The sequence below is a fragment of the Pygoscelis adeliae genome, unplaced genomic scaffold (assembly GCF_000699105.1).
Source record: "Pygoscelis adeliae isolate BGI_AS28 unplaced genomic scaffold, ASM69910v1 Scaffold127, whole genome shotgun sequence".
Classification (NCBI taxonomy): Eukaryota; Metazoa; Chordata; class Aves; order Sphenisciformes; family Spheniscidae; genus Pygoscelis; species Pygoscelis adeliae.
Window position 1 is genome coordinate 6,266,157 of NW_008825208.1, and position 14,512 is coordinate 6,280,668.

At 38.4% G+C, this 14,512-nt stretch overlaps 1 protein-coding gene across 1 annotated transcript in view; it reads right to left on the minus strand.

Annotated features, from left to right (window-relative positions):
- SUSD1 (sushi domain containing 1) overlaps positions 1-14,512 on the minus strand; it is a 57,222-nt gene that overhangs the window by 31,319 nt on the left and 11,391 nt on the right. Inside the window, 7 exon segments of the mRNA XM_009329004.1 lie at positions 4,024-4,203; positions 6,196-6,375; positions 8,835-9,020; positions 10,322-10,474; positions 11,135-11,290; positions 12,925-13,056; positions 13,339-13,345. Of these exon segments, the coding sequence (XP_009327279.1) occupies positions 4,024-4,203; positions 6,196-6,375; positions 8,835-9,020; positions 10,322-10,474; positions 11,135-11,290; positions 12,925-13,056; positions 13,339-13,345 (994 nt within the window).

Here is a 14,512-nt window from a genome sequence, read left to right on the forward strand (position 1 = left end):
CTTAGCAAGTATCCTCCATCCTCTTCAGCCGTTAGGATTTTCAGTGCTGGCGTACAACACCCATTTTCTGGGAAATGGCTCAAAACTAACTAACACCTTATTCTCTTGATGCTTTGAAGGTAGTCCTCACTACCACAATACCCAAGTTCCACATGATCATCTCAACAAAATCTCCAGAGGTCAAGACATGTAGTTAAACTCTATTTGTGAATGGGGAGTCACAAGACAGAAAAATGAAGCATTCTGGAACAGAAAATTAACCTTTACTGAAAGTTGGGCAGTTCATATTGCATTTAGTAAGAGGTAACGTAAAAAAGAGCATGCACACAAAAGGTTATGACGCAGAAGCTCCAAGTGCAGGATCAGACAGAATGTACACTGGTGTGAAGAATGATTTTTTTCCCTATTTTGGTTTCAGGTTCACAATACACTGGGACTGGATCATCCTTTCCTCTGTACGCCATGCACGCAAAGCCTACAATCTGTTGACAGCCCTTACGGCCTAACACTACTCTGGAAGGCTCTCACAACTGACCAGTAAGATTGCTCTGCTCTCAGACTCAGCATTAAAGGGACACAGAGGTCAATTTTCCCTTTTGACTACAACCGCTATTTCCCACTGCCTGAGTTCTGGAATGCTTTACCAATAATGCGCATTACCTTTCCATGCAGGTCAGATTCATTCCCTCCTCCAGCGTTTTTACATATCCATGGACTTTTCCCACCCATGTGCAGCAGTTGCTTCTTTTGTAAGGACAATATTTCACTTAATACATAAAAAACCACTTAATAAATGCATTTCCAATAATATAGTGAAGAGTGGTACTGGAGACGTTTAAATACTGAGACGTTATTCTTTAACGCAGACTTTTTTTTTTTTTTTCCTTGGATAAAAATAAGGAAATTGGACAAACTGCTTATCTTTCTTAAGAGACCATACTGTTGCTACCCACATCAATAGATGCTAAACTCACTGAATACTAACAATCTCCAAAGAAAACAGACATAGAGAAGGAGTTTTCTAAGATCAGAATAATGAGGAGCAGCCAATCCAACCTATGTGCTTACAGCTGAGACTAGAGCCAATTGTTACAGAAAGGATAGATCAGATACTGTGAAAAAGCTCTCATGACAAGGATATCTCTACGACTTGGGACTGGGAAACTGGAAAAGGCTTGATTGCTCTGTCTCTGTGTGTGTATGTGTGTACATGCATGTACACAATCTACACATATTACAAGGGGAAAAGATTTTACTTCAGCATCTATGTTAGCCCTTCCTGACCTTTTACTACCAAACATTTGTACGCAAGCTCAATGAAAGACAAAACCAACTCATTTACACATTTTCATTTCAGACACCCTCCAGTTACTCCCCCTGCCCTTCTCAAAATGATACTCTTCATGGACTTGGTAACAGCTTACAATATACATTGCACACTGTGCCATTTGCAAGTGCAGATTTAGGAATAAGCATCTCAGATAGATAGTCAAGGCACAAATCACGTTTTTTCTGGCCTTCATACAGCCATGATAAATAAAAAAAACCCCTTATCTGCAGAATCCACTCAAAAAGAAAAACATGAGTGGGAAGGCTTCATTTTATACTTTTCACTTTAATAAAAAAATGCAACTCTAAGGCTTATGTTACCTTATGTCCCATTTTGAGCCCACATGCAGAACAATCTCTCCCGGTAAGGTAATTATTACTACCAAAAAAGCTCAGGTTGACAATTTCTCCTCTGAAACTCACAAGGGGAAAACGAAGCTTCTTGTTTCAGACTATCTTGTATTCCACCACTGCATGCTATAGTGCTTTATAGCCAAAGCCCTCCTCTGAAACAAACTGAACCATTATTCCCACAAGGGGATCTTGCTTTCACTCTGAAAAAAACTTCCCAGATTTACCATGAAATCCCACCAGAGCTCAACACAATGTGTGCCTGGAATAACAGCACACCATTTCTGCAATGAAAATAAATGAAACCACGCATTCCTACTCCGCAGGGGAAAAAGCAGTTCTTCCAAGACAAGCTTTACAGGATGTCCAGACTCGCACACTGAGCATACTGGACAGCAGGTATTTAATTGCTGGTATGTTCTCTACACTTTAGTCTCTTGAGTTTATGTGTACAAATCAAGGGTTGGGAAAGGAAGACTAGTCCAGCTGACTATTGCCAGACTTCACTGCTGATGGCTTAATCCCATCAGCATCTCTCAGTAAAACTCATTTTGTTAAGTAATTTAATATTTAAACCAGCTACTACTAAATGTACTTATATATACACACACACATTTACTATATACCCCAACAGACAACGCAACCGACAATGCAAATAAAGGGCATTCCATAGCAATCACTCCCTAAGAAATGAAGAAGTGATTATTTGCCAAAGGGAACATGCTCAGGGGAAATTCTTAACTTCCTTACTCCTGATGAGGTTTTTCAGGCAGTAGGAAAAGACAAATGGTCTTCTGATTTCTGTCATAAGTTGTTTTGGAATGGTGCATGATTTTCTCTCATTTTAATGGGAATTACTGATTAATTACATACATGCTTAAGATCATATACATCTGAAAGGCATCATTACCGAAACAGAAATTTCATTTCACTTGAAAGTTACCTGTAATAAGTGTGAAAAATATAGAAGTTAAGAAGCTGAAGACTTTTCCTATTCTCTTCCCCCCCGCCCCCCCCAAAAGGAGTCTGGACTAGTTAGACAATTTTTTTTTTGAAGTTTTTTCCCATTCTACTTGACCATAACTCCGACTTTTTTGGCCCTCTGATCCAAGAGCTAGAGCTGGAGTCTACAGTTTTGCCTCTGGCAAAGCTCTTGCTGAAATCCATGGTAATCCTGTGAGCGCAGTCTGCAGGTTCAGGCCCCTCAAAGCTTCAGAGTGCTCAAGACAGAACTCTCGGCATTGCGAAGACTGACACACCTGATTAACTTAGCCACTCTACACAATGCTGGCTTCAAAACCAATTCAGAAAGTACAGCTATGCAAATTGCCTAAATGAAATATGAATTATGACTTCTAACAACAGTTCCATTTTTATTAGGGCACTATAAAAAGTGAGAGAACTGCTTTTCTGCACGTTCATTTTATTTAATGTCACGTTTTATATTCACAGTGAATGCTCAAGACATCAAGCGAGGCGAGAGGCATCAAGTGGCAACTCTGTGTAAAGGCCTGGTCTGTGAAGTGGTAAGCAGTCAAAGACACACTTCCAGTCCTTTTGAAAAAACATGTGGATGTTACAAAGCTACAGGAATGTTACCATCTGCAAAAGACAGCACTGCTACTTAAGAAGAAGAGACGGACAGTCATAGAGCTATCTTGTGACACCTGTTTTTAAGGACACAGAAGAACACTAAGGAGCACAACAGCCATAGTCCAAAACATCTGCTATTCTGTTGCTATTATTAAAATGTCAGTACATCCTGTCTCCAAACCCACAGTATGACAACACCTTTATTACAGATCTCCCTTCTCAGGACTCATTCTTTTGTAAGAAAATCCTTCTGGACTGAAATTCAGACAACTACATCTAGGCTGGAAAGGCAACCATGCACAAATTTTACTTTGGGCATTATGAGAGAATTAAAAAAAAAAAAAAAGGAGTTTTGAATTCCATTGCCCCTACTTTCATCGCAGTGCACTTTACAGTATTAGGCCCACAACAAAATGTCGTTAAATGCCTTTTGTTCATCTGGTGATATTCCCGTCTTTCAAAGCTGAAGGTTCTCAAGTGCAGCAATGAAACTCCAGTTCCATTAGTCCCTTTTGTTTGAAATAAAAAGCAAGACAGCTACAGAAAGATTTGTGACATCCACTAGAAATTGTTGCATGATTAACATTCTCTTCCGTGACCTTTCCATCCAAAAGCACCACCGTGTTCACTATATCGTAAATTAGAAAGGGATTTCTTGCCTTCATCCTTCCTCCTGTTCCTACCTTCAAAACAGGAATGAGAAACTATTTAAATAGCACACCCCACAGAACCTCCTACAGTAACATTTACCTTTGCATATGTATGTAATATTCTCCCATGACTGATCTATTGTGCACTCTGAAAAATTCCTGTCTCCATTAAAATAATATCCTTCTTTACACTGATAGTACGCTCTGCTCCATAGAGTGGTAGCGTTGTGCCAGATCATTTCTGTGTGTGGAATCTGCAAAGGTTTGCCACAGTCTATTTCTGAAACAGAAAAAGAGGGTAAGAAAACCTGAAAATGAAAACCGTCAAGGTATATCAAAGTGTTTAAGGAAGAGAGATGAATTGTCCCAGCAAGCAACACTTCACTTTTTTCCACTTCCTACTGATTTCTAGAAGTCAGGCCAGCCATTTAGAACCCAGAATTTTGTGACTGGAGACTTTCTAGCAGGGTAGGGCATTTATCCTGCAAGACGAACCATAAAAGTGTCCTGTTTAGAAATGGAGAACAAGGATCTCTAAGCAGATTTTTACAAGTGAATCTATCTTCCCACAACACTCTCTTATCCCCCACATACTATTTATTCCTTTATTTTACCTATCATCAGTGACAACAGATCTGAAAAATGACACATGGTCCAAGGAGTGACATGGAAGAACAGCATCAAGAAGTTTATGTTCCTTTGCCAGCAGGTTTAATTGAAGCTTTGAAAAAAGGAGAAGCTCCTACAGACAATCAGAAAGAGCACTTCTGGGGGAAAATTTGATGGATTATTCAGACCACTGTAGAGATAATTAGAAAGCTGCGATAATGCACTTATAAATTAATTCATTTGCGCAGTTGTTTTCAGGGGATTCATAATAAAATTAGGGAACAAAAAGAGTGAACCATCAACTCAATGGAAGAATATTATTTAGGTTCAAATCCACAATGAATGTTACACCCCAATAAAAGATTCTGCATCACTTCATCTGTAAGAAGTTAACAATGTAAGAATTAAAATCTTACCTTCACTAAAGCTTATATGCAGAAAACAAGTGCTTTTAAAACTGTTTAATAAATAATCTTAAGCAATTCTGAAATTCTACTCAAAAAAAGGAAAACAAAGAAGTAAAAACCAAAGCGTACAGAATCATGATCTGTACAACCTTTAAAGTTAAACATATGTATTGCAACGGGCAATACATCCACCATCATGACTACCTTCCTTTTCATAACCCAATGTGTATGAATATATCTATCTATTATAAATCATCAGAACAAGCTTTAGAATAACTAATGCACATGCAAAGAATATGCTTAACTTATAGAAGGACAGTATGTGATGAGATACAAAAATTACTGCTGCTTAACTCCAGCTATCTGCCCATAGCCATCCTGTAATCAGATTGAAAAGCAGAAATGCAGAAGAATGTTTCTGTGTAACATAGCCAGCCTTCTATTTAGACTGGTGACTCAGAATATTAAAGAAGATTCTAAAAGTAAAGAGTGGTTGTAACATAGATGTGTCACATTCGAAAAATTATTACATTTGATGGCAATGAACAGAAGACTCAACCCCGCTGGATTGAGCTGAAAAGATATTAATCATCCAGTGAACGGAAAAGTGAAGTTGTGCCAACGTAAAAACTGACTAAAGACTGTAATTATCCTGAGGTCACATTAATTAATAATATGAGCTCAGAGTAACAATACACTAGAAATTTTGTTGGGCAAAATACTTTTTTTTAAATGTACTTCTGTGTTTCTTCTTACCAAGGCACTTGTTAAGCTATGTTCTTCCAAATCATAGCAACAAAAGGGATTTATGATTCACGTCAAATAACAATAGCATACTTGAGCAATCATAGTTTGCAACTGGAAACTGTCCAAATATAGGAATTTTAAAGGGACACTAACTGCTAACACTAATTCAATTTCTGAGTAGCAGCTTCAACCACAGAGTAGATATTGAGCTAGAAAAATGGCAGCAATTTAGGCTGAATTTTCATCTCATGGAAATCCCAATGCCTGACATGCATTGGGATTTTGTCCTTAGAATGTTAACTTTTAACAATTGATTGCAACTTCATCAGCAACACAGATTAAAAAACCCTGTTTAATATATGGCTTTTGTTTTGTGACTGAACTTCATATGCCAGAAGATTGTATAAACTGAATGCCTGAAGAGGATGTCTCTATTTAATGACTGCTATTTATTACAGTGGCTGAAACAGTATCTATGCTAAATAAATCTGAAGGCAGATTTGATTTACCTTTGCACACCAAATCAGCGCCATCCCACTGTCCTTCGGCATTGCAGACTGCAGTCTGATTGCCACTTGCAATGAAGTAACCATGAACACAATTGTAAGTAACTTCACTTCCGTACGTGGTCCCTCTTACAGATGCTGGATGTGCATTTAAAACAGAAGGTGGAGCCCCGCAATCCACACCTAGGTAGAGGAAGAAAGAGGAAGAATAAACTTGTTAGTCAAGCAGAAGTAATGATGGCTGCACTCCCATGAGTATTTCTTTCATCGTTATCAACCAACCCACTTCTCCCGTGGTGATCCAACACTCCTCATACCCTCTGCAACATCCACGCTGTGACTGAGAGTGCTGTAGCTACTCCAGAGCTGCTTCCGAATAGAATTACTTCTCTCTGCCTTTCTCTCAGTATGGCATGCTAAATCTGTGACTCCTTCCTCAGCCTAGCTGCTTATATACAGAAAATGTCCGGGTTTTTTTTTAATCTTTAAGATTCTCCTGGTTTTACAAACCTGATTACTGGTGGCAAGCTGGTTCTATACCATTTGCAGCGAGCAACAGTCAGAGGGAGGCAGATGAGCAGAAACTGCCTTTAGGAAGCAAGATTTTCAAAAGTGCACAAGGACCAGAGAAATGCAAAACCATCAAAAAGGTTACAACATACAATACAAAAGCTTCCTTTTAAAGCAAGAGTCTACATGGTGTTCAAAATGCATTGTTATAGTTGCTCTATTCACAAACATGCCGAGTTGTCATTTATAAATGCATAAAACAAAGAAGTAGCACAAAAAACAATTTGTTTGATATGATGCCCATTTTCTAAGCTAAGCAACCATCTAAAAAGCTTTCATATTAGCATGACACAACGCTCACATTCAAGAGTTTAACTACAACTCTTCATGTACATCACATCTTCCCATTAAACTATCTGACTTGTCATGTCAAGACAATTCTTTTACTAATATTCAAGGGAAGCTATACTCTTCAACAACACATTACATCCACATACTTCTATTTAAATAAAAAAAGAGGGATCTGCTCCACTTACAGTACCCTGATGTTAGGTCACACATCTTACCAAGTTTGATCTACCTTCAATGGCCAGTTTCATCGTGACTATGTAAAATAAGCTCCTAAATTATCACAGGAAGGAAGACAAAAGACAAACTTACTAATTTTCCTGTAAATGAAGATACTACACCCGGCCAGGAGAAATTCTTAAGTTAGCGATAAAGGCTTATCAGGGAAACTCTCAGAGTTTAAAGAATTATTTAAAGGTGCCTTTACTAATATTAAAAAATAAAACCAGACTTACTGGTTTTACAAAGAGAAGTCCTAAAATCCAGGAAAAGAGCTTGCAATACAAAGGGGAAGTAAGTTTGTCATTTCAGACTCATGGGCTGTTTCTTGGTGTTTGATGCATTTTATTTCAACTAACCATGAGAGATGTGCTCAGAAACTCCAACCTGACCTACTGTTTGATTGTAGAAATTAAAAAAATCACATGAAAAAGCAATCACTGAAAAATACTAATAAAAAACAAATGTGCCAACAAGTCACAAAGGCTGCATTCCACAAGCTTTCTTTAGGGACCTCTTGAGACTTTGGGCACTTCCTTTTTGTTTTCAAATTCACCGTCCTTTACTTATTTTGGGGGGAAAATGGTATTTCAATTGTTTTATTTTTATGCCAATAATTTAGTATTAAATTGTTTTATCTTTCCTTTCTTATGAATTTTCTAGTGATACTTAATATTTCATTTTTCCCAACCACACTGATTTAGCATCCTTATTCTAATTTATTCACTTCCCATAGACATACATACAAACATTACATTTTTATCCACTCTCAAAGGGAAAAAAAAAACAAAAAACAAAAAACCTGCCAGAAAATAATTAGAAACCAAGAGGGCTTTTGTATTTTGAGAGAAGGAACTCTCTTCACTAAGTGGTAATTTTCAGGATGACAATTCTCCCCTGTAGAATTATTATACACAGTGTAGTTTCTGTTAGCTAGCACTTCAAGTGTCATTTAACTAATATACAGACTTTCTAACTACTCACAGGAACACAAAATCCTTCACTTGTAAGCAGTAATATTTCAACAGAATGGGCAATTAGAACACCCAAGCAAGTGGAAGTTTTAAAGATGCTCACGGGAAACTTTACACTTCAGAGACATGAAAGCGTTTGCTCAGGCACAAATGCTCTTAAAATCATGAAGACTATCCAGAGATGAGGGGTGGCATGATGTGTCTCTTTTGCACCTACAGTCGACCTTAGGAAAAAACTTAACAAGCTGTCAGAAAAAATTGTTCTTTTCATGAGAGGTCACTGATGCCTTCCAACTCAGTGGCCTCTCCCGTGAAATGCTACAGAAATCTAGCTGTTTTCTACACCCTGTTCACAGGCACAAGGACACATTGCAGTGTCTGTAAAAATACAAGAACCAGCATTGAAAATGTCATAACACTAACAAGAGGAGGTTGGCACAATTTTATAACCTGTTCTTTTCTTCTTTTTTTGGAAATACCCACATCTTGAAAAATTATCCTTCAGACTGAGGAAACAGTCTACTGTCTTTCACAAACACACTTCCCCATGCATAAACCCCCTTAATGAAGAATTTAAGAAAGATTTAAGACCCTTTTCTCCTTTACAGTTTAAAATGGCAGGTTCCCAAGTTTCATTTGCAGTGCAATATGAGAACTTCCCTTCGTTGCTGTAAAACCCTTCTTTACATTCATAATGAACCACACTTCCTGGTAGCAAGCTGTAGTTCCCCATAATGTAGCCACGCTTCATTTCAGGAGGGGAACTACATGCAATTTCTGCAAAGAGATTGGGTTAAAAGATCTCACAGTACAAAAATCACAACACACGACCACTTTAAGATTAGCTGAACTGGATGGTCACATCACAAAATACACCCAACCTGATGAATCTGAGGGGTCACCAAATGGGTAGATGAGCGTTGAAGAGTTGTACTGGCCACAGCTGGAGGAACACAGTGATCCAGGCACTGAGCTGTATCTTTACTAACACATAGCTGGAGCCATTCACAACACCAAAGAGGAGATACTGCAATGTGATGGTGCTTTGCATGTGCCAGTCTCATTACAGCAATGGCTGAATGATCCTTCAACACCAGAGGAAAATTTCAGGCCCCAATGCACAGCTTTATTTCCTAGTGCATGGGAAAGGTAAAGCACCGTGGACAGGCTGAAATGAAATGGTCTGCCCCTCAATTCCTCCATCTCACTGAACTAGCCTGCATACAAAAGCTACATTCCTTCAGCACAGCCGCTTGACAGGGCTCCCTTGTCCGACTCGGCAAGCGACAGTCAGTACAGACACACTACTTTACCATAGCATGTGGAGGGGGGGGTCAGTGAGATAAGCAGGGTTATCAGCAATTCTGGCAAAATGAAGCGGAGCACTCCAGTTAGAAACAGTGGACGAACTACAGGCAGTGAGCTTTACTGACAGTTCAGAAATGAGAGCTGGATATAATCAAGGCAGTTCCTTCCACCTGGGATGCCTGGGCTCATTACATACTCTGACAGCTACACCTTACACTGCTAGCACTTTCAATCTGTGAAAACCTACACTAGAGAGGAAAGGAGGAATGGTTTCAAATAGAATTTTGTTTTTTTTAATGGCAAGATAAACAGAACAGTTTATTTATGCAGGTGGCATACCACGTAATAAATAGCTAAACTATTATTTTATTATTCCTCTCCCCTGGGCTTGTTTCATACATCCGACCTCTCCTACCAGCTATTTTTCCTCTCTTCCCTTCCCCTTCATGCAGTGTGATTATATAAGCAAGTGGATTACACCACACTTCCTTCCCATTCAGAAACTAACTACATCACCTTCACGGCATTATTAAGCTTCTCTGACACCGCACACCTGAACCACTGCTGAGAGCCTGTAGAAATCATATCCGGCGTCAACTCTACCACCCAGACATCATTGGACAAACAGAAGAAAAAAAATCATACAGCAGGCAAAGTCCACAGAGGGCTTCTGCCCTGCAGACTTAAAAGCACAGGTCAGTGCAGGTACTACTATATCATGTAAGATCTGATTTTACCTGCTAGCAAAACCAGCACCCACAGATTCTCACCTTTGCATGAAACTATGTTCCCATCTGGTTGAAAAGAACGCTCTCCATTTTCTAATTTATAACCATCACTGCAGTAACACTTGTAGCTTCCTTCAGTATTCATGCATCTTGCATTGCGACCACACAGCCCAGACTCCTCACATTCATCTATATCTAAAATTCAGAGAAAAATATACGCACTTTGTAATAGTTTTTTTAATTAATTAGTGTAGGATCCCAAGCTTAAAACAAATACAGCATTCCATGAAGGGTTCTATGGAGCTTCTGATGTCTCTTCTGGGAAACAAAGGAGCTTATCATTGCCTGGTGTTCAAACATCCGGAAGGAGGAGACTCTCAATTTTGTAGATAGCTATCTTTTAAATTGTTTCTGTTTTACCTGACAAATAGTTTCCAATGTTATCTCCTGCTACAACAATCCCAGAAAAATCCCCTATCTGCAAACATCTTAATCAGTTACAACAGTTCATTACTGTAACAAGGAACTGGCTAATATTCCACACTGAACACAAATATGACATTCTGGGGGAAAGATAAGTATCATCTTGTTTTCTTTAATCTAGCTGCTTCTTCTGGAAAGGTTATTGCTTGAATGTGACTGTGAAACAATGATTTGTAACACAGCAAAGAATGTAAAATGGATCTAATTCACAGCTGTTAGAACCTAGATGTCAGGTAAGTGTTTGCATCCACAGCAGAAAATGCTCTGATATAGTTTTAGAAAGTAAGTTCTAAAGTGATGGGAAAAAAAGATTTGTGCAGTAGAAAATTAAGTTCTGGATTCCTGGTGCTCAAGATTCTTTGTGATGTCTACCTGTACAGTTCGTGCCATCATTGGGAATAAATGTCTTGTTGTTGTTGGAGGCTCGGTATCCATCAAGGCAAACACAGTAAAAACTACCGTGTGTATTATGACACAGTGTATGATTTCCACAGATCTTGCTGGCTCCAATCTGGCATTCATCTTTATCTGTCAGCACATTTAAAACACATCAGAGAAAGATTAACAAAAGTAGAATAGTCTTCCCTCCTCACTCATTCTTGTGTAACCAGACTTTCCCTTACTGTTTTTCTTTCTAAGTTATTTGGGATGTAAACACTGCTAGTAAGCTGGAGTACTTAGACCAACAGAGGTTGTTGTCCCTGGATGAAACTGTGAATAAAGTTTCATGACACAGCTGGAGTTGATCCAAGAGCTGTTGAAACCAGAGGGCTCTGCTCTTCCCTTCTGCTCTTCCTTACGGCATGCACTGGCTGCAGCACTTGATGTAGCCTGTGCTGATCTTACCCAGCTCACTCAACTGGCAGAGAATTAACATGGCAAAATATGCAGCTCATCTTCTCCCTCAATAATCATAGAATCACAGAATAGTTTGGGTTGGAAGGGACCTCTAAAGGTCATCTAGTCCAACCCCCCTGCCGTGGGCAGGGACATCTTCAACTAGATCAGGTTGCTCAGAGCCCCGTCCAACCTGACCTTGAATGTTTCCAGGGATGGGGCATCCACCGCCTCTCTGCGCAACCTGTGCCAGTGTTTCACCACCCTCAGCGTAAAAAATGTCTTCCTTATACCTAGTCTAAACCTACCCCCCTTTAGTTTAAAGTCTTTTTCCATTCCCCCTTGTCCCGTCACAACTGGCCCTGCTAAAAAGTCTGCCACCATCTTTCTTAGAAGCCCCAGTATTATATTTAGAAGTATTGCAGTACTGACAGGCTGCAAGGTCTCCCCGAAGCCTTCTCTTCTCCAGGCTGAACAACCCCAACTCTCTCATGAGATAACTGAACTCTGTGCAGAGCCCAGCGGGTGCCAGTGCTTGTGAAAGAAGGGGAAGAGATGGGAGTGGAAGAGATCAGAGGTGGAGGACCTTACCCTTTAAGCAGTGGTAAGCTATTACATACCTGACATCATCCTTTGAGTCACGTATTGATTTGTCATATGCGAGACAGTATTAAAAGGACACTATCAGCTACAGTAATAAAACAACGCTGAACAACACTTTTCATGTAACAAACATTTGCACTTAAGAAATCTGTGTATATATGCACACTGTTACTTAGAACAGACCTTCAACTTATGAAATTAATTTTTAGTTACCCAGTAATTTGAGATAACTGGAAAAATCAGCAAAAAAGTGCAAATTTTAATTGTCAGTTTTATTGTCTAGTTTTCAGTTCAACAGCGCATAGGTTAAAAAAAATAATAAAGTGAAGCCCACCATATTTAATTCTTTTTTGCTGAAGCTAAGACAAAAAATATCAAATAAACCATTCCATTTTAAAAGTAAATATCTGATAAACCCCTATATCTTCTAAAACAAAATTAATTTAAACCCTTAATTATATAGCAGAAACTGAATAAAATAGTTAAGCAACTAAGTACAAAACAATACTTACATCAAGTACAAGTGAAGTACAGCTCATGGCTACCCATTAAAACAAAAAAAAAAAAAGGAAAAACAATCCACACATATTCTAGGTTTTGGAAATTCTGACAGGAAATTACAAAGCTTTTACCATATTTTGAAGAATTCAGTAATATTACTTGAGAAAGAACATTTTAGGAATGTACACAGTTTCTTGCCATTTTACAAACAGGCAGCCTACCTTGACAATGAGTTCTTCCGTTGCCTACAAATCCATAGTTACAGATGCAGACACTTTTTCCTTCAATTTGATGACATGTAGCATGAATGTGGCAAGTTGCACAGACATCTGGAACTGATCTGTTCACAACTGCTTCAAGAACAAAAAGATGCATTACTTTTTTTTTTTTTTTTTTTTTTAAAAAAAGGACCAAGGTGGTCTGGTATGGGTAACTGGCACAGAATTTGAAGTGGAGATAAAGTCCAGACTAAAACACATAGAATAAAATCCCATCTCCTCTGACCTCATTTTCAAACTTGCAGGAAAACCACAGACATAGTGTTCAAAGACCAAAAATAAAAAAATAAAGGATTAAACAAAAGTAGTACACTGAACAGTTTTCTCCATCCATCTATTCTTTGACAACAAACAAACAAAACAGCTTTTCAGCAGTTAGCAAGGCTTACCAGACATATAATATACAGTTCTATCCAATATTCTTAACCTTTTCTCTATATTGATTTTCTTTTGTTTTTGTCCTGATTTCTGTTTCCTCATTTATTCTATTATTTTGTTTCTATTATTTATGTATAGTCATTTCAGCTATTTATCAATCTATTTGTATCTTCTATCATCAACATGTATATGGTATAAATGTCATTCATAAAAACGATGTTAAGAATGCTGCCAGTAGGAAAATGACTTATAAAGTCAAGTCATTTTAGAAATGAATTTATATGAGAAGTAGTTTAGCAGCGTATGACACACAACCTAATTTACTGTAATTTACAGGGCTATAAATATACATGAAACTAGAATAAAATATGAACTTAGTCCCTTACTTGTATTCATACTTATAGTGCATTATGTGCATTTCTCTCCATTTTTTGTAAGCTCTTTTCGTTAGCTCTGCATATGCACTGGCTTTCCAAATGATAAACCTCAGAATGGACAGCTTGAATGTAGACAAAGCATGTATATGCTTACACACTTTTTACATTTTTAAAGAAATAACTAATACTGCACAAGCTGATGTTGTCTCATGATGGTGGACATCACAGTACGGAATTTTTTACTCTTCTAAGACAGCTAAGATCGATAAGGATGGCGTGGTCCTTACAGAATACAAATCTTACTGCATGTATAGCAGCTCTGAGAAAATTTTGCATGCCTTTACATGTGTCTAAATACATAAACGTAATGGGACAGAGAAGGCAGCTGAACACTCTAGCTAGCTTTTTTTACGCACCAAATTTATCAGTGTGATAAAACTGCCCTTCCACACATACAGTGTTTCAGCTTTACTCACAGCGCACTTCTGAGGGCCTTAACACTTGCGGGAAGCATCATTGATTCCTACTCCTAATTCTCAATGCTTTTATATACTTTTTTGGTATGTGTTCCTAGTAAAAACGGGGAACGAAAGCTGTCAGCACGCAATGGTAGCCAATGCACATCAGAAAATTAAATTTAAAAACAGCCACGGTAAGAACTTTCTCATGATACCTCAATCTTCTGATAAGACATGGGAGTGTCCTCCTCAGATTGCTGCTCCGGGAGATAAAAAACGGTTTTTTTTCCCCCCCCTTACTACCACAGACGAAACTTT